This window comes from Dromaius novaehollandiae, chromosome 13 (assembly GCF_036370855.1).
Source record: "Dromaius novaehollandiae isolate bDroNov1 chromosome 13, bDroNov1.hap1, whole genome shotgun sequence".
In the NCBI taxonomy this organism is placed as follows: Eukaryota; Metazoa; Chordata; class Aves; order Casuariiformes; family Dromaiidae; genus Dromaius; species Dromaius novaehollandiae.
The window spans coordinates 3,496,838-3,521,453 of record NC_088110.1 but is presented as its reverse complement, the minus strand read 5'-3'; the positions used below and the strand labels follow the sequence as shown (position 1 = coordinate 3,521,453).

Sequence of the window (24,616 nt, the reverse complement as noted above, 5' to 3'; positions counted from 1 at the left end):
CCAGTACCTTCTAGCAAGAACCCCACTTCAATAGTATTTTGCTCAGCATAACATCCACCTGACTCTTAGCTGCAAGAAAAATTTGTTTGTTTTAAAAAGAATTTGATTTGGATAGTTCTGAAAACTTAATGCAACTTAACAATGTCCAAAACTAGCCTCTGAGCTTGCATTTCCTCACGCACTACAGTCAGTAGCTGTAAAACTTCTATCCTTCCAAATGTTTAATTAGTAAGTTTTCAAGAAAATAACAGTTCCTTTCTTAGCATACTAGCTCATTGCATTTGTAGATGCCCTTGTGCTCTCCAATAAGTGGCAGTAGGGCCTGACTGGCTGGCAAACAGAACTCGTTTTTTCCTACTGAAGAATTTACAGTGCCAATACCTGCAAAGCACCCATTACATTTTCAACAATAGTATGAAACCGTAAGGATGGAGGAAACTTTGGCCATTATGGAATGCAGAACCCTCCTTTCAGAGACAGGTAGGTGAGCACCTGGAATTACTAACTGCTCATCTTGCCAGTTTCCTGATAAGCTGATACAATGCAATGTAAATTTGAAGCTTATCAGCTGGGTGAAAAGAGACTTCAGTACGCTTATACAAATGGAAAGGTGGACAGAGAATGAAGTGTTTGAACAACAGTAAATACTTTCTAGACAAGAGGAGGAGCTGACAAGAGCACTCATCCCATTTGTGTAAGCTACAGCCACAGTTATTTCTCTAAGACGCATATTCTATCATACAAGGAAAAAAAATTGATAGCAAGGTCTTCTTGAATGTAACAAAAGATACAAGCAATAGAGAGCTCTTTGTAATAATTACAATAGTACACCTAAATTGACAACTAAAACCTATTAGTATCTATAAAGCAGAATGGGATTCAGATATTATTACATGATGGAGAGCAAGCTAGCTGTATGTTCTAAGGTTAAAAAAAGCAAAAAAAAAAAAAAAAAAAGAAGCAGTACTAACAGTTGATACTTATTAAGTGGTAGAAAACATCTGTCATCATATACAAGTGCTTAGAATTTTAGAAACGGAACAAAAACTTTACATTTCATTTTTATCATGAATGCCTACAAGTAAGAAGCTTTTGAAAGCAGGGTGCCTGCTGCACAGTCTCTTTCCATGGGCAGAAAGAAGTTCTTCAAACATAAAACACCCAAACAGCACATGCTGGAGTACGTGAGAGCAAACAGTATGGAATAAATCTCAATTTGTATGCAAGTCAGCAGCACAGGCAGTTTTTATTTCCCACAGAATTCCTCAAAATATTCTTGTTCAAGAGGAAGAGGGGAAAAAAAAAAATCAGTTAAGAAGAGCAGAGCAGTTACATTAGTAAGATTCAAAGCCATGCAGGCTGTTAGGAGCCTATTAAGCCTTATATTCACACTGAGATACTACTTTCCTTCAAATGGTCTGCATTAAAGAGCAAGATGCTCACCAAACTTACCAGCTCTTTAAGAACATCAATTAAGACCTCCACATTCCAGGTGTGGGCTTGTGCTCCATCACTTTTATCTTTCCCATCACTCCAAATCCCACTGCCAGGAGCCGAAATAGACTGCAAGTTAAATACACTAGTCAGATACTAGTTAAAGATAAAACAATCTTAAAAGCTACTAGCTACACAACATTTGCACCATGCAGGAAAGCACAGGTTCAGACTGGTAAAGACACCATCTGTCCACTGCTGAGAATGTCTTTCAAGAGTACTTTATAGACATTTATTACAGAACAGTTAAGTACATATATTGAATAAAAATAATAGTAATAATAATAAATGTTTAAATTTAAGGCGAAAGTTTCACTTCCCCATGTTCTGCTTATTAAAATACACATAACCCCCACTCCAGTAGGCCACTCACTTGTAATGGAATACCGTCCGTCAACCCCGAATGAGTCCGAGCCATCATCCCCAAAACCCTGGCAACCTGGGCAGCTGTGACCTCCCGAACACCAAACTGCATGATTATGTTGCGACATTCTTCAACACTAAGACACAACAAAACAGATACACCTTAGTACTAAAGCAGCTTTTACTGTGAGGTACAACAGATGGACCAAAACATGACCTGTAAATACAGTTGAGACAAGGCAGACTGCAGGGAGAAAATAATTGCACAAACTACAAAATATGAAAATACACTCAACTTCATAGTTTTATGAGCCCAATGATCCAACATAACAAAAATCTCCTACGACAAGCAAGAAGAAATTTAGTAGAAAGTTCATGCAATTTTTTCCATAAAGCATATATTGCCATATGCTCAATTCAAAGCTAGGTCTACTTAAATCACAGTGAAAGACGTTTTACTGGCTATGTTCTAGCAAAGTAATAACACGGGGTAGGATTTGCTCTGATTTTTAATTAAGCACTTCCATGCATTGACCTGGGATACAGGTCAAAACTTCAAAGAATGAAGTTTTCTGCTATCTAAAAGTGAAACAAAAGCTGTAGCAACACACATTTCAAACTGAGTGTGTGCATTATGGAAAAGTTAAGTTGTGAAAGTATGCCTTTTAAACTGATATAAGCCATAGCTTTTCTGATCAGAGGTCACTAGCAAAAACCTTCACAGAGCCAAAATAGCAGTGAGCAGGTGGTTAAGTACTTGTTTTAGAACTGAAGGCCTTTTTTGCAGTATTTATTTCACTTTACGTGAACATTGCATAAATAGGCCAGCAAGTTAAGATTTATACAGCATCAGCGTAGACTAAAAAATGTTCTCTTAATAGGCATGTGTTATCTAGGGAATTCACGTTCAATACCTCCAACATGCTACTTTTATTGTGTGCTTCCACATTTCACTCCACAAACATAAACGTAAGTTAAAATAGTCCAAGTTCTAATCACTTCTCCGAAGCGATCAAAAGTCTTATCTCTTTCTTTTAAAATACAGAATCATTTATTTCTCTTAGCTTGGGCTTCAAGTAAACCTTCTTTTAAAAGATGTTAGCAAGGGCTAATACTATGTCCCCTTTCAAAACTGGCCACCTGCTTGCAAGCTCCTACATCATCACTGCCAGTATTAGAATACTATCCTTCATCCTTAAAATCTGCATTCAAAAATAAAGTTGAATTTGTGCAGAGACAGCAGATATACAACAGGAAATAAACTTCTAATACATTCAAATTAGCTCTCCAATAGACACATCCTGATTAGAATCCGGTTTCTCCTTCTACTTTCCTGGTAACTATTCCTATTCACCATTTCATGTGTCTATGTAACATACATAACCAATTTAATATAATACTTGTGCAAGGTGCTATAAGGAAAGATCTTTAGTATTGCTCATACCACTCCAGGAAAGCTCACACAGCTCCCTGAACGACAACCCATTTCACAATGCTCTAGCAGGTCAAGTTAACAGATCTGCACATCTAAAATTTCAAACAAGGGACAGAGTGCAAGAAGTATACGGAACACTGTTTTGAAGATGTGGGTGAAGAATGGCTACAAATATAGAAATAAAACAAGGGCAAGTTTAAGACAGCTGTATTTTACCAAAATAATCCTGCGTAAGTGGACAGAAAGACTTTAAAAGCAGCTTTCATGAGCTGCTTTCTTGTCAGCAATTCACTATCACAAGTAGATTCTACAGCTTCAAATAACCTCTATCATCGTGCCTACCACCCTGATTAAAACCCAATACTAACAGAAAACTGCTCTTGGTCTGCTCTCCTGAAGTGACATTCTACTTTCAGTTTTTTGTAACCAACTTCATGTGGACATTAGCTAAGAGTAAAGTGCTCCCAAAGACCTGGTAGGATTTATTTGGAATTCATGCTTACCTATCCATTTTCTGTTAAAAATAAAGGATGCTGAAGACCAAATTCTTATAAAAACTTCACAAGGAATTTGGATGCTTTTCTTACCATGAGAAAGTCTTACACAGTTTCAACAGATAAGCTGTACACAACATCAAAAGTAAACAAAATACAAAGCAAGAATCTAAACAGATAACCTCCTAATACTTAATGAAGTTCCAATTATTTTAGTAAAAGTGTTGTCTTTACCTTTCATCTCGAGAAAAGAAGCAGGAAACAACCACCATCTAAGATGCTTGATTCCCTTCTAGTAAGTTAAGCAAACGTTTTCCTACAAACCTTGTACAAAAGCCATAGCCAACTTCTTGCATGAAGTCTGCCAGAGAACTCTCCATCATGGTTTTGGCTATCCCTCCAGAATCAGGCAGGATCCTGTCCATTAGAATGTCCCGTTTTTCAGGGTATAGAAGTGGTGCAAGCACCACAGGGCAACGCTCCTGGGGAAAATCTAAAGATGAGAGTAAAAATCATCTGTGTCAAAAAAACAAAAAAAAAAAACAAAACAAACAAACAAACAAAAAAAAAAACACCAGAACTCCCCCCCCCGCCCAAAAAAAAAAAAAAAAACCCAACAACACCCCCCACACACACAAAAGCACCACTGGTATCCAAGTGACTATTAGAAATTGAGTGGTGCACTAGTTTCTCTGCTGCTGCTGCAGAGATCAAGAGGGTACTCATGCAGCATTACTCCATCCCACCTCCCAGGTTCTCTACTGCCAGTTACATATTTCTAGGGAACAAGAACGTAAAACAGATTAAGCTCATACAGGTTCATTGCAGCTGCTCAGAAAGCTAGCAGCTGTGGTGGAGGTATGTTTAGAACTACAGATTGTCACTAAGAGCAGTCATCCAAAGAAAGCACAGAGCAGGAAACAATACAGCAAGTAGAGCAAGCCTCTCCTCCAAATCAGGAAGTATTAGAAAACAGGAGCGGCTATGAAGCCTACAGCTTAAAGTCTAGCAATCTAAAACAGAGATTTGGGGATGGAGAGAAAGAGAATGCCTCCCCTCTTCCTTTCAGGGATGCAAAGTTTAAGGTAATGAGAAAAACAGATGGGCAGCTGAGAGTCTTGCTCACAGTAGAAAGCAGCAGAGTAAAGACACATTATGAGTGGCCCACATAATCTGCAAGATGAGGCATAATGCCTCCATACCCTTTTGAGGCCATTCACAGAAGGGTACCCAACTTTACAAAGCAAGGCAACAGGAAGAAGGGAATTAAAGGAGCTAATAATGAATCTTCTTAGATCACACTGCTCTAATAAAGATACACATATCAAAAACAAGAAGCTTTTTGCTTCCGTATATAGGGTGCATCCCTCCAGGTCTCTGTAGAGCCAAGGAGTGGACTGAGTTAAATTCACTTAGCTTCCTGAGTCCAAATTCTCCTTACTCTGAAGGTTCACAGGTAACAAGCGCTTTGGAAAGGAGGAGATTACCAGCTCATAGGCCATAGAAAAATTTCACCTGCCATCACACAAGGACAGGGGTAGCCTTCAGAAAACGAACCAGCTTTATTCAAAGCCACTTCCCATGCTGTACAAGCGTTTCTCCTAGTTCTGCATCTAATATACACAGCCCTGTGATTACCATTTCAAGGAGGTGGGATTTTAAAATAATATGTTTCTTATACGATAGAGTTCAGGTTTTTAAACGACAGTGCATGAGGTTGCTTTAGTCAAATCCACAAATACCATCCCACATGAGCAACCAAAAACAGACTACGATATTGCCTACTTAATAAATATTTATCAAAAAGCGTGCTATTAAAAAATCCAGACCTTGAAGCCATCTCGTGTCACTGCTCATCAAAAGAAAAACATTACAGCCAGATGCCAAAAAATGGGCATTTTCGTCATTGTTTAGAGCTGTGAAAGTTGCTTGAACACATTTTGATGACAGTTCTACCTCACCAGCCTCTACTCCATTTCAGCAGTCTGCACAGTAAGTTACAAAAACCCATTTCAAAGTTTGCATTTCGTCAGGCTTCCTGACTAACACCACACTTACCTCTACGTAATGTTTTGAGAAAAGCGTCAATCTGTTCCTGTCCTACCCCAAAGGCTCCCTTCTGCCCAAAAAGGAGATGGGAGAGGAGAAGGTGCAGGACCTCTATTGCAATATCTTGGAAGCCACCTTCTTGATTTCCACTGACGTCCGCGTCAATGTAAGAGCGCAAAAGATCCGGGAGTTTCTGTTTGATAAACTGGGCAGCTTTTGAACACAAAAGAGGCCAGAGTCAAAACCTAGAATGTCTCTATATGAAGACTCATTTTGTTATGTATAATTTTCTTGCTCTTGTTTATCAAAAGCTTTGACAGTTCAGATTTAAATAGAAGTCTCATAATCCATACCACAGAGTTCGATTGTCAATAAGCAACTCAAAGGTAAAATATCACAATATCTCAGTTTCACTCATTATCTAGCAAATCAGTCACAGAAGAGACCTCCAATTTCATACCAGGGAAGATCACCATGCTGCCTATTGCCCCTCTCAAAATGGTGTTAGACTTCAGTGGATCCACTGATTCCAATTGCGGCAGCCTCCTCAGGTCATGCAGGCACATGCCCATCCATCCTGCTAGCACACTGCTATAAAAAGTGTCCCTGCTGCAGTATTTTAGTAACTTCACTTACCAAAACCTCGTAGATCTGAGCTGAAAGAGTTCAGTAAAGCAAGACCAAAAATCACCTACAAACAATAAAAACAGACATCACAGTAAGAGCAAACCATCCTTTCAAACAAGGTCAGTCATAAAGACACTTCAATATTTTGGAAATAAATGTTCACCTACCTCTTGAACTTTACTTAATTTGATGACTTTACTCAATTGGGCAAATAAGTGGGGTGAAGGCTTTAGACTCTGAAACAAGAAAGAAGAGTTAAATGAAGTTGCTTATGTGATCAGACTTATTTGTGATGTGCCAGGTAATCTAGAGTCTATCTGCAAGCATGGAATTTCAGTAACTATTTGCTGTACCTCAACATGAAGCCTATATTGGTAAATAAGTGTCTCTAGAGCTCTTTTTGGATACATCCACACTAAAAGTTTCTTCCCACATATCACACTCTTCAGGTAGCTTTAGTATTAAACCCCCGTGATAGCTTTCATACCAAAAGAAACACAGCAGCACCAATGGTTTATCTTGGTTCTGGCCAGCACAAACAAGCCGTAAGCTTATACTAACATCACGATAAGCTTTAAAATTAAATTTTAGTGATTCTGAGATTGAACAACTTGCTTAACCCAGCAAAAGAAAACTACTGGGCAAGCTTAATTTTTGAAGATTCTGGTACAACCAATCTTAGCCATAGGAGCCCTGAGAAACTGTGAAGGAAAAGTGGTTGGTTTCTGACAGACATTCATTGCAGTTTCCGATATAAGATCCCTTTTAAGAAGCATACAAACCTTCTGATAGTGCAACGGATTGTCAATGGCGTAGGACAGCGTCGAGATAAAGTTTGGTTTTGTAATCAGCGACGCACACTCCTGGATCAGAAATTGAGTCTGAAAAGAACAAGGCAACTTTAACACCCCTGTTTTGTCACAGGACGATAAAATAAAACTTCTACTCTTCACTATGTGCAGCAGCACCAAATCAAGAAAATGTAAATACCTTATCAGCTTTGTGTCCAAATTCTGATTAGCATTTTCTGATTCAGAAAGTGACCAATATTTTCCATCAAAAGGCAAAGAAAACTGGACTTGCAAGTATGCTATGCTTCATTTGCTGTATGTACCTACACCCATTGCTCTGAGACAGCCCAGGAATATTTGTGTTTTATCTATTAAGAGCTAAAAAAAAATCTGTGAAAAAAATTGCTTAAGGATGAAGAAACACTCCTGAGAACAGACATACCCAACACCAGAAGTGCCAGTTAGTGGATCTGGACAAAGTTTTAAAAAAAAAACAAAAATACCCCCGCACACACACATGCACACAAAGAAAGGCTTTCAAAGTAGAGTACTGAATGTGGTGAACAGAGCCATTGTACGTAAGCTGTTTTTCCAGATCAAGGTGTTTAAAGCGCCAGAGATCAACAGTTCTATGTCTTTTGACTAGAGGATTGGAAAAGCGCTTGTAATTCAAAGGCTACATACCATAACAGAAGTTGGCTTGGAGCTACCATCGCTAACCTGCCTCTGTGCTTAAAATGGATCATATCCCACTGCAGATTTCTAGTAATCAAAAGCAACAAGCAGATGCCTCAGTGCAAATTTTACCTGATGAAAATCTTTGCCACTGCTTTTACCATCGCCACTGAAATCCACGTGCGAGAATAGACAGCGTAGTAAATGCCTGTCTGCCTCGGGACCGTGCCGATTCACAATCTGAAAAAACAAATCCAAAAAAACCAACTTGGTAACAAACAGTCATTACAGAGCATGATCTGGGACCAGTACTGCAGATATTGTAGTAATTTCACTGGAAAATAAATTACTGTTCAACAAAACGGCTGAGAGTATTTTCTTATCTCTTTTTTTCGATACTTTGCATTTGCAAGTAGGGTTAATAACTTATTTTATAGGTTACTGATTAAAAAGGAAACAATCTACATATAAGTCATTGACATAGAAGCCATGCATTTTATGGGTAGCAGTCTTAGAGCAAAGCACTTTTCAAGTCACCTTGAGGATTTCCAGCTTCTCTGCCACTGAAGCAGGCCAGAATCCATATGGTACTATGGCCTCACTCTTGCCCATTTTTTTCAGAGCTCCTGTGCCTAAGTTTGCAAGCCTTGGGATGACTGGCATCCCTGTGCTATGCCTGTGTAGCATGAATTTATCACAGAGAGACAGGTCCCTGTACAACATCTTCACTGAGCTGGCAGACAACTTCTGTCTAGCTTCCTGGTCATGACTGACTTTGCCACCATCATTCCAGGGTCTTTTAAGACATAAAGGGAACACTATACAGGAAGTGTTTTCTGCCATCTAAAGAAAAAAGTTCAGCTCAAATTTGCTCTTTAACAAGCTTTAAAATTGAACACCATATGCTGAAAAACTGAAGCTGAGGTATCCTTACCAAGTCTTTCCTGTCATCACTGCTCATTGAACTGAATGCCATATCTCAGTCATAAATAGGTGATCTGCATTTGTTAGTTTCCGACCACTATCTCACTCATTACTAGAGCCTAACGACACTGTATTAATGGCCTCTATTATTTGCCTTAAAATTTAACTCTTGGCTATGGACCAACTCAGCAGCTTGCTGTCTGAAGTACGTTCAGGTTGTTTCTGCAGTGTTGGGGTTTTTTCAGTTGTTTGTTCTTTCCCCCTGCCAACCTCATCTATCTGATTGCCATTACTTATTTTAATAAAATCGATGATCACAGAAGCTTGAAGTTGCTTTATCACCAGTAACTTAGGTTATTTTTTCAAATAGTAACAGTTAACATCAAATCCAACCTTCATCTATTGGCAGCATTTTTGCCTTTGCTTCCCCCTCTCTAACTGAACAACTGACACAACAAGAAAGCACACACCAGTACACACCAGTCCATGCTCTGACTTTTCTCCGTCAAGTTCATTGCTTTACCCTGCCATAAATATCCTTGTTTCCCTGTAGTTTTTGTGCAAAAGGACAAAAGGCATTTCCTTAGGCTGCATCCTCTTCAGCTTCTGCTATTTCGCCAACTGCTCTCAATTCAATCTTCTATCGTTATCTGACACTGTGCTTCCCTTACCCTTCCCTGTTTGCTCCTCCAGAAGTAGCCAAGTTTTGCTCCTCCAGAAAAAGGTATCCCTGTCTGTGGATAGCTCTGCATCCTGACCAGAGGCTAGAACATACATTCCCATGATATATCAGCCCACAGTAAATAACCCACTTCAGTTATGCTGACAGTGCTGTGTAAGGCTACCATCTCCCATGACAAGGTAACAAGGAGCTCAAATTTGTACAAAAGGCAGCAAAACAGAATTGACAACAAGTTATAGTAGCCAGTTCAGACTTCAGAAAATAGGCAAGTCCTTTAGGCAATCCCAACTAAACACTTAGATTTAGACATGGTAACAAGAGCAACATGAAGCAGGATCTATCTCCTAGCTGTTCAGTGAACTATTTGGTGTCATTACCAAAGATGAATTCACAGGAGCAGGTGGATGCGGAAGAAAACTCCATATTAAAGTCATCAGCACAACCTCTCCACATCAGAATTAGATTGTTTCTTTGCTTAGAAGTAGCTTCAGAAGGTTAATCATTTGAAAATCTAACAAAAAAGCAAAGGCTCAAAGTGCAGTGTAGCATCTTTCAACTCTAGCTATGCTCATGTAAAAGCTTTTCCAGGAAACAGAATGAAAGTTATCAGTTTTCCTGCAGGAAGAGCTGGGAAAAAACCCTTCCTATTGGCCAGTCTTCCCATCTGTCAGACAGCCTATGTGATCATCAAGTGAATGATCTGTAAAGAGTAACTGTTCTACAAGAAACGTCTGACTGGCACAGCTTGTTTACCGCTAAGCTCTGAAGGTTACAGCAGAACTCTCATCTCATGAGAGCAATTCAACAGTAGTAGCGCATTACATAAATAAATAAAGCGGAAACCCGTCAGGTTTTTAGGAATAGGGCTTAGCATTGGCTACACCACATCAAGAATGGAGTTTGGCAAAGCCAAACTATTAGAATACATTTACTCTCTAGCTACTTTGCTGCTGTCTTAGACTACATGCACGTTCTAAGCGTCAGCTCTGGGACAAAAAAAAGTCTATTAAAAATAGAGGATCACCAACTGAATAGCTTTGAAAATGCCAGCATCCAGCTCCTGCAAGAAAAGCGCATGCCTTTTGGCATCTGTTAAACTGAGGTTAGCTTTATTCTACAGTTAGTAGAACTGCCAGTACATCTTTTCATATCAACTACAAAGGATGAAGCTTGAGCAAAAACATAACTAAGCCTGTTAAAACTCAGATTTGCACATTCTGACAGCCTTTAGATTCTCTTTCAAAGTAACCATATTGTTTGTTATACAATTAAAAATGAACTTTGAATCACCTGAATTTGAATTTACCATAACAGAGGTAAGTGGGATTCTGTCTATGCAAATAACTCTGCTCCTCTACATCCAGAAAGCTTTACTTTCCTAGATGAATCTGTCTGCAAAGCCCTTCCCTCCTCCGTAGTCAGGATCTCCTTACCACTAATCCAGGAAAGACAGAGACCACGAAAACCTTTGCAGAGGAACCCATTCTTTAGAATTCAGCTGACAAATACATAATACTTACAAGTTTTTAAAGCAGTCTTAAAGCATCACCTATGTCAAATGATGACCAAAAGCATGTTAAAGCAGAAGTCAGTTGCTTAAGTTTTGCCACAGTTGTTACGTTTGTGAATGCATGTGTCATTTTGGTCAGAAATGCAAGAGGCAGGAAAGCCCAGAGCTTTAAGATCAGAAACTATTTTCACTAATCATTTATGGAAGAACTGCTCCAGGTCTGTTTTCCCCTACTTACTCTGTATGCTTAGATGCAATCTTTGTAAGACTGAGTGTGTTATGCCAAGAATTACACCAAGCAGCATACCATGAAACACAGGCAGTTAACACATATAGGTATAATCTCTTCAACTATCTGATGAAAACTTGTACTAGCAACCACGCACGTAAAGTGATACTAGCCAGTTTTAAAAATCAAGGGAACATGGAGATCTTAGGAATTCAGTCTTGAAATCCCAGAAGATCCATGTTACAAGGAAATATACACAAACCAGCCATCTCCACAGATCAGTCTGCAGTCCCTCAACACAGTAAGTCTAAGAGGTCTCCAGTTAAGCCTAAGGAACAATCTGTCCCCATTTTAGAGATCTATCTGCCAACTTCTCTCGAACCAAAGAAATATTTATTATCCTTTATTAAAGTTTTTATGAAAAATCTGCAAGTAATAATCCACTCACACCTTGCTGCAAAAGTAATATATTGAAAACAGTATTGATTTAAAGGACAGTATGATTTCAGGTGAGCCCCTTGCACGTACTGAACTCACAAAAATGGAAACTCATGACTTAAACAGCATCAATACTCCCCCGTGAAAATACTGCATCATCACTGATTACTACACCTAGAAGTTGTAAAGGATGTATTCCATTTCCATAGCTTACAAGATCATTTGAAGAAGTTGCACTGAATACTGCTGAAGTTGCCCTTTCTGACCTAAAGAGAAGCAATGAATGCACTTTCAAAAAAATCAGTTGTTACTAGAATTTGACACTCCTTAAGCCCTTTGCCCTCCTACTCCGATTCAAGTCACTGCAGGACTGCACCAGTGTATTAAAAAAAAATAATTAAAAGGCTGGGGGAGGCAGGGAGCTCAGCTGCCTGCTGAGGACCAAATAAAACTAGTTGTTAAAACTGGCTCTGTAACATTCACTTCTTCCTAAGTACTCCTCTGTGGACAATTCTTTTCAGACCATCCCTCTAGTCAGAGCTATTTTTAAAAGGGAAGATCAAACAAGAACTCAGCCCAAATCTTAGATGTTTTTGGTTTGGATTTACAGTTATTCTGCTGTGTCCTGATAAGCAGGACTGAGGAACTCCACTTGATTAGCTCATCAAATAGTCTCTTCATCAAAACAGATACTGGGCAACACCCTTCTATCCAAGGTAAGTGAAAGTATTCAGATGTAACCAGAATTTCTAGAACTAATTCACTGTTTTATTGTACTCATGTTTTCAATGCAACAACTCTGACCAATAAAATCATATACTGTTTCTTCCCTCTCCCACCCCATGATGCTCTTACAGAACTTTACGGAAGTTTAAAGATTTGACCTGAAGGAGTTTAGGAAAGCTATGCACATCACAACCCAAGAGCAGCACTTAACTCTAATATGGCGCTACAAAGTTGTTAATGCTCTCAGCTCTAAGGAGTGAAAAGCTGCCTTATTCCACGGCCAGACTGATGAAACCAACTGAGCTGCGATTCCAGAGTACTGAAAACAGCACATAGCAACGTGCATGAAAATGCCGTAGAGTACAGTTCAAAAGCAGAGACAAACTCCATTTGATACCGCCATTTTTCTTTTCAAGATTTCCTTTGTAGTATTACTGGTTTACTTACATGTTGTATTTCCTGCTGGCTGGCTCGGTAGTTTTTCTTGGTTAAATTGTCCACCAGGTAGCTGATTTGAGACAAGGCCAGCGAGAGCGAGTCAAGATTCATTGCTGGTTGGGGCGGAAGCAGGCGGCCGAGCCCGGCGCAAAATCACCATTATTCCCCTTTAGTCACCTCAGAGACAGGTTAATTTTTTTTCCCCCAATTAGCCTGTATATGTTTCTGTGCTACTTTCTTCAGCTCTTCTTTCTCAGTTGTCTTACTCCGTTCTGAAACATGGCACCTGAAAGACAATATTGCATTCGATTTAGCTTCTGCAGCAACTTTACAGCTATGTTCCAGGCATTGCCGAAAGGCTGTTATCTTGCCACTGAACACTATTCCAAATTTAAAATAAGCTTTCTAAAAAAGTTTTTTGTAATTCTTATATGATGTTGAAGCAGTTAATGGTTTCTCTGTATTTTCTATTTCCACTAGAACACTACAGGGTAGAAAGTTACATCCTGGAGAAATTGATATTATGCCTCAGAGTTTTTCATTTTTTGTTTGCAAGACAAATTGCAGAAGAATAAAGTTTAAGAGAGAACTTGATAATAAGGACATTTTTGATAGTTATGTCAAATCGTTCACATAAATTAAGCTATGCCCACTAGGAAAGAGCAGCACAATCAAGTTTTCACAGCACAACCTTAGTTGTTTTCACATTACTCATCCACATTCATTCATTTCTGCATTTTGCCAGGCTGGAAGAGCTAGCAAACAGCTCAGTCAAAAGAATGACTACTCTTTCAGTAGTGTGAGAAAGAAGAAAATGAGATGCATAATAAATTAGATACCACAGAGCAACAATCAGAGGTCAGAATCACTGAAAGCATCAATCATAAGTTTATACAAAAAATGTCCTATTTAACCATCTCTGCAATATTTTGTCTCACTATGATCAGTCAAAGTAGTATTGCATTCATCTATGCACACCAAAACAAGCAATTGTGAATGAGCAACACAAAGAATTGCTATAAGCTAACCCTGACATTTGGCTTATACCAAAGCAGCTTTCCAGTGTGCTGGAACAGCACAGCTTGTCAGCTTAATAAATTTCTATGACAACACAAAACTTAGCACTTAAAAGGACATCTAATTTGTTTAGTTACAGATTACCAACGTGATAAATTTACATCCCAAAACAAGAACTGCATAACCAATGGTCAGAGTAGTAGTTTCAACAGAAACTGTACCCTGAGAACCTCTCAGGGGTGGAATCAGGCTGAAGATTCACTCTATTAAAGCTCTACATGATCAAAACACACAGGTCACTGGCTTCTTGCCAAAACTCCGAAGATGCCCTGTTCAGAATAAAAATTACTGCTTTACCACCTTGGCAGTATGGCCAAGAATAGTAGTACATATTATTTCCAAAGTCTCTGCCTCATCATTGAGATGGATTATGCCAATGATGTGTTAATTTGACATTCATAATGCTTGTGGCAACACAATTTTGAAAGCAACCCCTGTAGCAGCCTGGCTCTACACATTTACCATCTTTCTACAAGAGTCAGAAAGTTAGTTAGGGTACAATAGTATCAATATCAGTTGAAAAGGCTGTGCTGCTCATCAGAAATAGAGCTCTTCCCCTTCCCCTTTATAAAAAGGGTATTTACTCCCTTACACTTATCGCAACTTATTTAGCATCTGCCTATATTTTTAACCATTTTCTCCTACCACAGACCAAAGAAACCACACAGGTGATAACTCTTCAGTGGTAGAGGCAGCAAGACGCTTCCTGGAAGAGGTAGCAAGTTTATATATAACATTTTGGTGGAAACCTTAAGTTCTCCTCTTTTTCTTCTCCCAGGCACAAACAACATTAGAGTGCCAAATAATATTCACAGGGATGAAGGCTGTTCTGTTCTTTGTTAAAAAATTATTACATTAAGTAAAAATGTGCATCAATTATTTGTGTATTCTCTGAAACTATGTAAGATCCCACTGGCAAAAAACCTAGACCTGCTGAAAAAGAAACTTGAAAAATTTATAATATTGAAAGAGTTCTTTAAGGCTTCAAAGATGAGGCAGCTGTATTATGAAAGAATTTCTGAACATGTTTAAAACTCCTGCAGCGAAAAGAATTAAAGAAAATTCTTTCAATTTTTCTTTTTTGTACATCTGACAGGCTACAATTCATTACCAGTATTTAAAGGTTTAAAACCCCATGAACCATAAAACAGTGTTTTAAGAAGGAGGGTAGCCACAAAGGTTATCAGAAATTCTCAATAGCACATATCTGATTGTTTTCTAAATGACAGACTCCCCTTTTGGAATCATCCAGAAAGTGTCCCTGGGCATGGCAAGTACATGCTTTTCAGCAGGTCTCACTGGGCCAACATAAAGGTTTTGAAAAATGTCTGTTAAATATCAACCAGACAGCTAGCCATTCCGTAGTACATACACCTGCAAAAGCCACAAAGTACTTTAAGCAGCTGGCAAGAGGAATGCAATTCAGTCCCTATTAGAGCACTAGGTTTCAGCAACCACCCTGGCACAAGATTCAGGAACAGGACCAAACCAAATTTCTGACTCAGTTATTTTTAAGGCAATAACTCAAGTTTCAGAGTTTGCCTTTCTGGCCACTAGGAAGAAAAAACCCACATTTCGCCAGCCGTTGATCCTCAGACTGACATAAACAGTGAAGCAATCACACCTACTCCACCCAAAAAAAAAAAAAAAAAAAAAAAAAAAATCAAGCTTTTAGGTACTGGAACTCTGAGTTAGGTACAGGCCTACTGCCAAAGCACAGTGTCTGATGTAAACACGACCCTCGCTGCTACTACACAATACCCTGCGGACAGCACTGACACTGACCATCCCTTCATTAACCTCACTGTTTTCTCCCAAGAAAAGCATTTTGCTATGTTTTAGTTGCATGGAACCACAGCAAGCGTTCCCATTTTCTAATTGCAAAATCTGGCAGTGCCACGGAAGAATCCAAGTTAAACTCAAAATGGGATTTTCTTTTTCAAGGAAGCAGAACTAGAGTGCCTGAGCAGACACTGTGACTCAAGGACAGAACACAATAGTCCAAGGAAGTAGCTTCCTATTTATGTTCTAAATATACTGTTTGCATGATATGTACCCTGCTCCACAGTAAAGAATTTGACAGCTCTCACAAGCACCAAACTAGCAACATTTCAGGCTGTCAAACAGCACAACCTAACTTACAATATAAAATTACAGTAATTAAGGGAGCACTGTTAGGAAAAGTGGAAGTGGACAGATACCTCTCTGGTCATTCAATGCAAAGTTAAACTTCAATTTCTAAGGTACTTAAGAAAGCTATGAATGCTATGCAAAGCAGACTATATTTTTAGACACATACAGTCTTAGCGGGAATGAAACTTGCTATACTGGCTTCAAGAATTCAAGAGGCTCTCAGTCCATGTGGCAGACTTGCCATCTTTACAGGTTCAGAAAATTCTGGCCTCAGCCATTAAAAAAAACCCACTAAATTTATTTATAAAATTAGCTACTTTCAACTACAGTTCCTATGATACAGCAAGAGATTAAGCTATCGGCTACAAGACTCAGGAGCTCTTAAAAGGTTACCACTGTCTATTGTGCAATACAGCTGATTTTAAAGAGGTAAAAAATATTTACTGAAATCTGCAGTATTATCTAGGCTGAACACCTTCTAAGGAAATCAACAGGCCATCCATAGAACATTTGGCGGGGTAGAAGTTTCAGTAGATTCTGTAACACTGTGGAGTTCTGTTGGGCTATTAAAACGTAAATACGACACAGCTGTAGGCAAGAATCCAAAAGCACAAAATGGCCAGGGTAGATATGTAACCAGTAGTCAGGTTTGGCAAAAACACTACAGTATTAATTTTGCACAAACCTGCAGGCCCATCAAGTTAAAACACTCACTCCGTGATGCTTGGTTGCATACAACATTCTCTACCAACCCCAGGCTGATCACCAGCAGCAATTAGGTCTTGCTACAGAGGACAGTATGAACAAATCTGAAGTCCTCCATACGTATTCAGAAACAGGCTTAACAAAGTCACTTTAAAATTTCTTTTAAATCAGCCTTTGGTTTGTTAATATTTTGCAAAGCTAAATAACTACCCCCATTGGGTTTCAAGAGCTGTACAGATTTAAGGCCATGTGCATTCCATGTGGAGGGTAAAATAGCCCAAGTAACAGCAACAGCAACAGGCTCGCTGGTAAGGTTCTAAATTCCTGTCAAAAAACATCCTCCAAAATATACTAAGAGCAACACCACTAAACCTGCTCTTCAGAATAAGCCTCTTACCCATTTCTTCAAATCCACACACAAACAGAACACATGAAAGAGTCACACATGTCTCAGAAGACTCATGTTAGAAGTGCTCTAAAGGGCACAGTTGAGTTAAGATTGCAGGCAGTCATTTTGAAAACTACAGAAAGGAAAATCTTACAGCATTGGTCACATTAATAGTACAGTAAGCTACAGCTGAATTTCACTAATTTAGGTATTTAGACATAGAAGAACTACCTGAATATTCTGTCTACTGGGTAACTGCACACGGTTCCAGTCAACTGGAAGTCACTGATGCTGATTAGACACGGTAACTTAAGTTTACAGGTAACAGTTAAACTAAGCACACATGCTTATGCTACAGAGTTAAGGCCAGTTAAGTTTCAGGTTCAGGACCTACCTCGAACACATCAGGCATGCATCATGACATGGCAACTTTAAGTATTTTCACATCTCAACAAGGAGAGTTTACAACAAAAAGAAATCCAAGAAACTTTCACATCCTACTTGCCCTTCAGTTAGACCCTGCAGCATAAAGTTTCCATTTTAAATAAATTAAGGACCCATTCTCAAAGACAGTAGACTCTTCTTTCCATCCAAGAAGTGTTTTAGTACAGTTAAATGTTATAAAAAGAAGCAAAGGAGAACTGCTGTATTCATAATAGTAGCCAGAGTTATAAAACAAAACAGAGCTGGCTAGAACAGTAAGGCCCTCGACTATGATTCTCAGTGGCACAATTCCCCCAGTATTTATTGATGACCAATCACTGGGTCACAAAAGCTTCACTATCCACTTTTGCTCATTAATAGTTGCACAGTCTCTGTTCCACTTTATTCAGCGTTGTCTTGAATACCAAGAATAGCCATTTCAGCATCAATTAAAAAAAAAAGTATTAAGTATTAAATTTCTAGGAACACTAAGCTAGAACAATAGAAAGGATCAGGTCCTTCTCCAAAGAGGGGAGATAGGGAGATACTAAGTTTACTAAGAGTTTGGTTCAGGGATACCAGGATAACAGGATCAGTAGTTAAAAGTATACTTACAAGCACAAGGACACAACAACCAAGAAAGGAACTATTCCAGAAGGGACAAACATATCGGTGTATTACCAATTAACTTTGCTTCCTGTTTACAAGACAGTTACCTCATCTGGATTAGTCCCGCCTGCAGTTTTGGTCAATGGCAACGTAGTTACCTTAGAAAGGGGAAACATTTAGGCTACATGCATCAAGAGTGACTTGTCAGATGTCATACCTGTTTTGTTACCTGCTTAAAAAAAAAAAAAAAAAAAAAAGGAAGCCAAGATGCACAGGAAGCAGATGTTGTACTTCCTTCTAAAAAGTCAGACTCGGAAAAAGACAGCGTCTAAACCTGTGACACAGTAAGTGACCAAGTGTCCCTGTTTGCATTTATTCTATTTACACACAAAAACTTGTTATCTCATTTCTGTTTTAAATGTAGTCCAAACAAAACAGCTTGTAGCCTGTTGAAATTAAATCGCAACTGACCACCAACCTTTAATTTATACAAAGGATATAATACTACTCAGAGTGAGAGAACTATTGCAAAGGAGCTATTTCTAACAAAACAGTATCTGTCAAAACAGCCAACTGTTGATACTCCTAGTTTTGAAATAAGCAAGTCTGTGCTACTGCGCAGGGTGTCCTTAACTAGATGTCAGCGTCGAGATGCATTTCTTCCATGTAGTCTGCAGCAAGGTTATGCCACCACACTGTGCTACTGTATTCCACTGGTTACACATTACTCTTTTTCACTGGGCAAGTTACAACAACACAGATCTTCTAAAGAGGTCACCGAATCAAACTCACGCGCAGGCCCAGTACCTGCTCCTTTTCAAGTTTCTCAAAGCTTTACCTTTCACAATCAACTCTACAAAAAGTGGAAGGTGGAGAGAAACGAAGACAAAATAAAAGCTGAAGACTTCAGTGTCATCTTGAAGCGATCACAACGCAGCCTGCTCGTGGAGCTTTCTTTCCTGTGCCGAGAACCGCAGGCAGCATCCCGCAGACCCGAAAACACTCGTGGCTCCCGCACGAGTTATCACCACCATGCGCGGCCCGGACTGCCGCCGAGGCGAAACCCTTGAAAGTTTGTTCGGCTTCTCCTTCCTTTGGTGGGACCCCGGCTCGAGAAACGGCGAGGGGCGGCGAGCGGGGAGCGGGCCGGGCCGGGCCAAGCCGGGCCGGGCCAAGCCAGGCCGGGCCGCGCCGCGGGCGCCTCGCCGGCAGCCCCACACGCACCCCGGAAACGGCGGGCCGCGCGGGCTCCCCCTGCCGGCCCCGCCTCCTCCCGCCCTGCTCCCGCCGCTCCCGGGGCCCGGCCCCGCCGCGGCCTACACCGCCGCCCGCCCGCCAGCCCCCCGGGGGGGCCGCCGCTACCGCCGCCCCCCTCCGCCCCGGAGACTCCGGTGCGCTCCGACCACCACCACGACCACCCCGCGCCCGCCCGCCGCCCACTGGGGCTGCCGGGGCGCGGGCCGAAGCGTGGCCCGCCGCGGCGGGCGGCTCTCACCTCGGGCGGTGGGTCGGGACCGGAGCGGGGCGCCGGGCTGGGGCCGCTCGCGCTTTTATCCTCTCGCCTCCGCTGGTTTCGCTACAAAATGGCGGACGGGGTCGCGCGCTCACGTCGCGGCCTTTCCCCTCCCCCGTCCCCTCTCAGCACTCCAGCGGGGGGAGGAGGAGGAGGAGGTGCGGAGTGGGGGGGGGGGGGGGGGGGGGCAACCACCGAGCCTCCCGCCCCCTGGCCAGGATCTCGCCCAATTAGGACGAGCGCCGCTCTCGGTCTGTCCAATCAGCGCGGCGCGACCTCTCGGGGACGTTCACTCGTCTTCCCCGCTCCCCTCCCCGGCCGGCCGCGCGGAGTGAGCGCCAAACGCTGATTGGCCAAACGGAGCTGGAGTCCTTCCTACGGCTTTGGCCAATCAGAGCCGGAAGGCATCTTGGCCGCAGCATGCGCATAAGCTGCCAATCAGCGCTCGCGGGCGAGGCGAGGGCTCGCGAGACCGGCCAATGAGCGCAGGGCGCTCCGCTGGGGGGCGGGGCAGGAAGAGGAAGTGGAGGGCGAGCGCCAAAGGGCGCGCGGAGTCATGGGGGGGGAAGCACCGCCTCCACCCGCCCGCCTCCCGCACTGGTGTCGGCGACCCCGGAAGGGTCCACCCGCCTGCGCGGGGGGAGCCTGGGGACCCACGCAGCCCGTTCCATCGGGGCCGGCCGCCGGGAAAGCTTTCCTCCCCTCGAGCACACATAGTGGTACGGCCCATCCCTACCTGCTGTGGTCCAGGTCCTTCCATGCAGGGCACTGCAGCACCCCCGCAGAACTGTGGTACGGCCCCAAGTACTGGACTCCCCCCCCTCAAACACAGCGTAGTGGTACAGTTCCCCACACTGCAGCTCCCCCCACAGTGTAGTGGTATGGCCCCACACACTGCACCCCCCCTCCAGCATAATGGTACAGCAACATGCACTGCAGCACCCCCCTGCAGCATGGTGGTATGGCCCCACGCACTGCATTCTCCCCCTGCAGTCCACTGGTCTGGCCCCACACTGCATCCCCCTCCCCCCCGCAATCCAGTGGCATGGCCCCACACACTGCAGCGTCTCCCCCACAGTGCGGTGGTATGGCCCCCCGCGCTGCACTCCCCTGCCCCCAGTGCGGTGGTGCAACCCCACGCGCTGCCTCCCCCCACAAGCAGTGCAGCCGTGCAGCCCCACGCCCTGCGCCCACCTCGCAGCGCGGCGGCACAGGCTCCCATCCGCATGGGGGCCATTTTGCACCAGCCTGCCCCAGAGGCCTTGGCTGTGCTGGACCTTGCGCCAGGCCCCACATGGGGAAGGGAGGTGGGCCACCGTGCCCTCCCCCCATAGCACCCCTGCCAAAATCACTGCCGCGTTTGCACGCTCCACACGCTTATTCCTATGTACGAATACGCACGCGGGCCGGCTAAAATCCCCCCGCGGCGCGTGGCGGTGGCGAGGTGCCCGAGGCAGCCCAGCCTGACCCCGCACCGGGGCAGCGCGTTCCCCGGGACGCTCACGCGGAAGAGGTCTTGGAGAGGAAACTCTCAAACATCCTCAGCGCCTGGCCAGGCCGGTACTGCAGCACCCTGTGCCCCAAGCCCGGCGCGGGTGGGAGAGGACAGGAGCCATCAGGGCGCAGGGCGGCGATGGGCTGGAGCCCCATCCCGGCCCCAGGGGCAGCCCAGCACGCGGGGACGGCACCTACCTTCACGGTGAGGAACGTCACCCGCTCCTACTCTTGGAAGAAGCCAGCGACCTGGTCGTCGTGGTAGCAGGGCCAGTAGGGCCACAGCGCCTGCGGGGCGGGAGCTGAGCCGTGGGGAGAGCCCCCCGGCTCCCCGAAACAGCTGGCGGCCCGGTGGGACCAGCGCTCGCAGGCCCCGGTCCAGCAGGCTCTGGTAGAAGGGGGCCACGTCGCTGTGAATCCTGCCGTAGTCATGGCTCACCCGCGCGCTGCGGAGAGGCGAGAGTGGCCTTCGAATGTGGCTTTTGCAGGGCTCAGGAGCCCCCGCCGGCCTAGGGGCCTCTTTTCACCTCCAGAGCCTCCTGCTCCCAGAGCCTCTCTCTCTCATATCCCCTGGATTTCTGCTTCCGGGGCTCGCACCGTGCTCGCCCCTCTCTCGCCTCCACTCCGTGCCTCCGCTCCTGTGGCACCTGCTTTGCATCCCTCGAGGAGGACCCTGGGGTCCAGACCCTGAGATCCAGACTGCCAGCCCGTCCCCAGGCATCCCCAGGACGTGGTGAGGCGGTGGGTGATCTCCAGGGCACGAGGGTGCGAGGAAGAGGATGAGGCAGAGGGAGCAGAGGGCTGAGCCCACTCTCCCCTGCAAAGAGCTTTTCTCCAACAGATCCTTCCTTCCTCCTTTTTTATCTCTTTCTGCCCCAAGCTGTTCCTGCTGGGCAGAGGCGACCAGCCCCCCGCCGTGCCCCTGCTTTGCAGAGCATCCCCGCCTACCTGCAAGCATCACAAGGGCGTTGGGGCTCAGGCTGTGCTGCTCCCTGCCTGGCACTGCCGAGCCTGGCAAGAGTCCCAGCCCTGCTGCCTGGGGGTCGCAATCAGTCACCCTCTTCTACCCTACCTTGAAGTTGACAGGTGCTGACACCTGGGCGATCTTGGAGCTGAGCATGGGGACATCGACCCCCGTGTAACTCTCACCAAAAACATAGAAATCATTGCTGGTGAAGCTCGGGAACTTGGCAAAGAAGCTGAGGAGCACCTGGTAATTTCTCTCTGCCACCTAGAAGGGCACTGAGATCCCCATGGCCAACTATGGTGGCAGACTGCCTCGCCAGGGGGGACAGAGGGCATCCGACGAGCTGCTGAGGTTGGTCTCCATCCTGGCTGCCCTGCTCACAGCATCCCCAGCCACCAGCCTTGCTGGAGGCAGTGGCGCCAGGCTCAGGGTAGCCCCTGTCCCCCTCATAGACATGCAGCTCACCTGGTTGTCACTGACGGGCTGAGCGCTGGCAGTGGAGTAGGAGTAGCCAACGCTGGCCGGTGACTCCAGGTAGAGAGCGTGTTGGCCACCTTATTCCAGCTGTAAGGGTTCATATAGAGGCTCCCATCATCACATAGCTGGAGGAGTGAAAAGGTGAGCTGGTGCATGCTGGGGCTCACACCGCCACCTCCAAACTCTCCTTCGCAGGCAGGGGAAAAGCAGCCAGAGCCTCCCTGGCATCACTGGCAGACCACGCTGGGAGCATCTCTACAGCAGTGTCCTCCTAGGGCAGCTTCCATCATCGCTTCTGCCCTGCCATCCTGGCCTAGTTAGCCCAGGTCACTCATGCCCAACCCCCTGCCAGGCACTGTGAGCCACAGCAAGCTGTGCCAGCCACACCAGCTCCCCTCCATAGCTCCAACCATGCGGTTTGAGAGCGGGAGACAGAAAATCTCACAGATTGCATAGCACAGACAGCATGCCAGGGCAAGATGAGGTTGGACAGGGAAAACCACCTGTGCCCCTCTAAGGCCGTTGGTCCCAGGCCCTGTGCCACCCCTCACTGGAACGGGCTGTTCTCAGCCAGGAGTCCTTCCGTGGAACTGCAGCAGGCCCCCACTGAGCCAGACGACCAGTGGGTCGGTGGCAGGATCGCCTTCCGACTCCACGAACCTGGAGGGCAGAGTGGGATCAAGCCTGTGAGATGAGGCTGGGCCACGGGAACTGTGGTTTGGGCCGCCCCAAGGCCCATCCGAGAGCTGGGCAGGAGCTTTTGCCCCCTGCCAAAACTGCAGGGGTGCAGGTGTTCAATTAGAGCTGGCACCCTCGAGGGTGTCTGAGGTCCTTGGCATTGCAAATCCCACCCCATACCCAGCTCCTGCCTTGCTCAGGGGAAGTGATGCCCCAGCAGGACCCAAAGGTGAAGAGGGACAGAGATGGGGGAATCAGCCACACTGGCCAGCGGGCTGGGGATGCCCAGAGTGGCTAGAGGAGCTTCTGCTAGGGCTGGCACACTCTGCTTTTCCCTTCTCATTGTGGTATTTTGTTACCCCAAAGTTATTCTGGCCTCATCTCCAGCCCTCCCAGAACTTACCAGTAGTGGAAGTGTTGGTCAGACCCTGCAGTGAGGTAGCCCGACCGCTGCCAGAAGCTGGGAGTCTCAGCGAGGCCTGGCATGGAGGTGACCAGGTCAGGGCCATACTGCCCTGCCACCAGGCCCAGGCAGATGCAGCCCCGGAGCACAAAGCTGCACAAGATGCACATAGCGATGCCCGCTCTGCTCCCCATGTTGTGCCACTGCCAGCCTCTGAGCATCCTCATATCACCAGAGCTCTGTTTGCTTGAGACAAAAGTCTCCACGAGCTCCTTTGTCACTCAAGGCAGCGATAACAGAGGGGTTGTTTCCAGCTCCTGGCTTGCCTGTGCAGAGTTTGCTTTGAAGGGGATCCACCTCCAATGTCACTTTGCTGGAGGAGGTAGAGAAAACCCTGCTCCTGCAGCATGCAGGGAGGAGACCCTGGCCTGCCTGGGGCAGCCAGCATGGCTCCACATCCCCGACAAAGGTGATTGCTGCTGTACAGCCTGGACACAGATCTCTCCCGCTTTGGCTTGCTGAATACCTTTCAGAAAAGTGGGAAACAAGAGGGCCAAGGGGGCCCGCTCCGGCTCCCAAGTGTGGTGGCGGGGGCGGGGGGGGGGGGGGGGGCAGTTCCCCATGCAGCGGTTGGGCCAGGCCAGGCTCCAGTGCAATTGCTCCAATGCGGAGCTGGGGTGCTGGGGTCCCTGCAGAGATGTTGGTGTCCCCAGAGGCTTTGGGGGGAACCCAAGATGCAGCAGAAAGAGCAGCCCTCTTTCAGGGGTCAGAGGATCTTCCCAGGCTGCCTCCCCAGCCCGGTGCAGGGACGTGCAATGGTCTCCCCACAGCGCTCCCCGCACCCGGCCTGAGGCCGACCTCTCTGCACCTCTGG

At 44.9% G+C, this 24,616-nt stretch overlaps 1 protein-coding gene across 9 annotated transcripts in view; it reads right to left on the bottom strand.

Annotated features, from left to right (window-relative positions):
- The window catches only part of CNOT1 (CCR4-NOT transcription complex subunit 1), a 64,575-nt gene extending 44,691 nt beyond the window's left edge, over nucleotides 1–19,884 (bottom strand). For 8 of the 9 annotated variants that reach the window (XM_026107372.2, XM_026107377.2, XM_064519442.1 and 5 more), the window contains exons 1-10: nucleotides 19,706–19,884; nucleotides 12,885–13,161; nucleotides 8,061–8,168; nucleotides 7,245–7,343; nucleotides 6,630–6,698; nucleotides 6,472–6,526; nucleotides 5,845–6,048; nucleotides 4,111–4,279; nucleotides 1,868–1,994; nucleotides 1,453–1,563 (exon numbers count right to left, since the gene is read on the bottom strand). In XM_026107372.2, coding sequence (XP_025963157.1) covers nucleotides 1,453–1,563; nucleotides 1,868–1,994; nucleotides 4,111–4,279; nucleotides 5,845–6,048; nucleotides 6,472–6,526; nucleotides 6,630–6,698; nucleotides 7,245–7,343; nucleotides 8,061–8,168; nucleotides 12,885–12,986 — 1,044 coding nt within the window. In that variant the 5' untranslated portion in view covers nucleotides 12,987–13,161; nucleotides 19,706–19,884. Of the gene's footprint in view, nucleotides 1–1,452; nucleotides 1,564–1,867; nucleotides 1,995–4,110; nucleotides 4,280–5,844; nucleotides 6,049–6,471; nucleotides 6,527–6,629; nucleotides 6,699–7,244; nucleotides 7,344–8,060; nucleotides 8,169–12,884; nucleotides 13,162–19,048; nucleotides 19,452–19,705 lie in introns of those variants that run through there. The other variant, XM_064519440.1, reaches the window with a different exon arrangement.
- Between the last annotated feature and the right edge of the window lie 4,732 nt (nucleotides 19,885–24,616).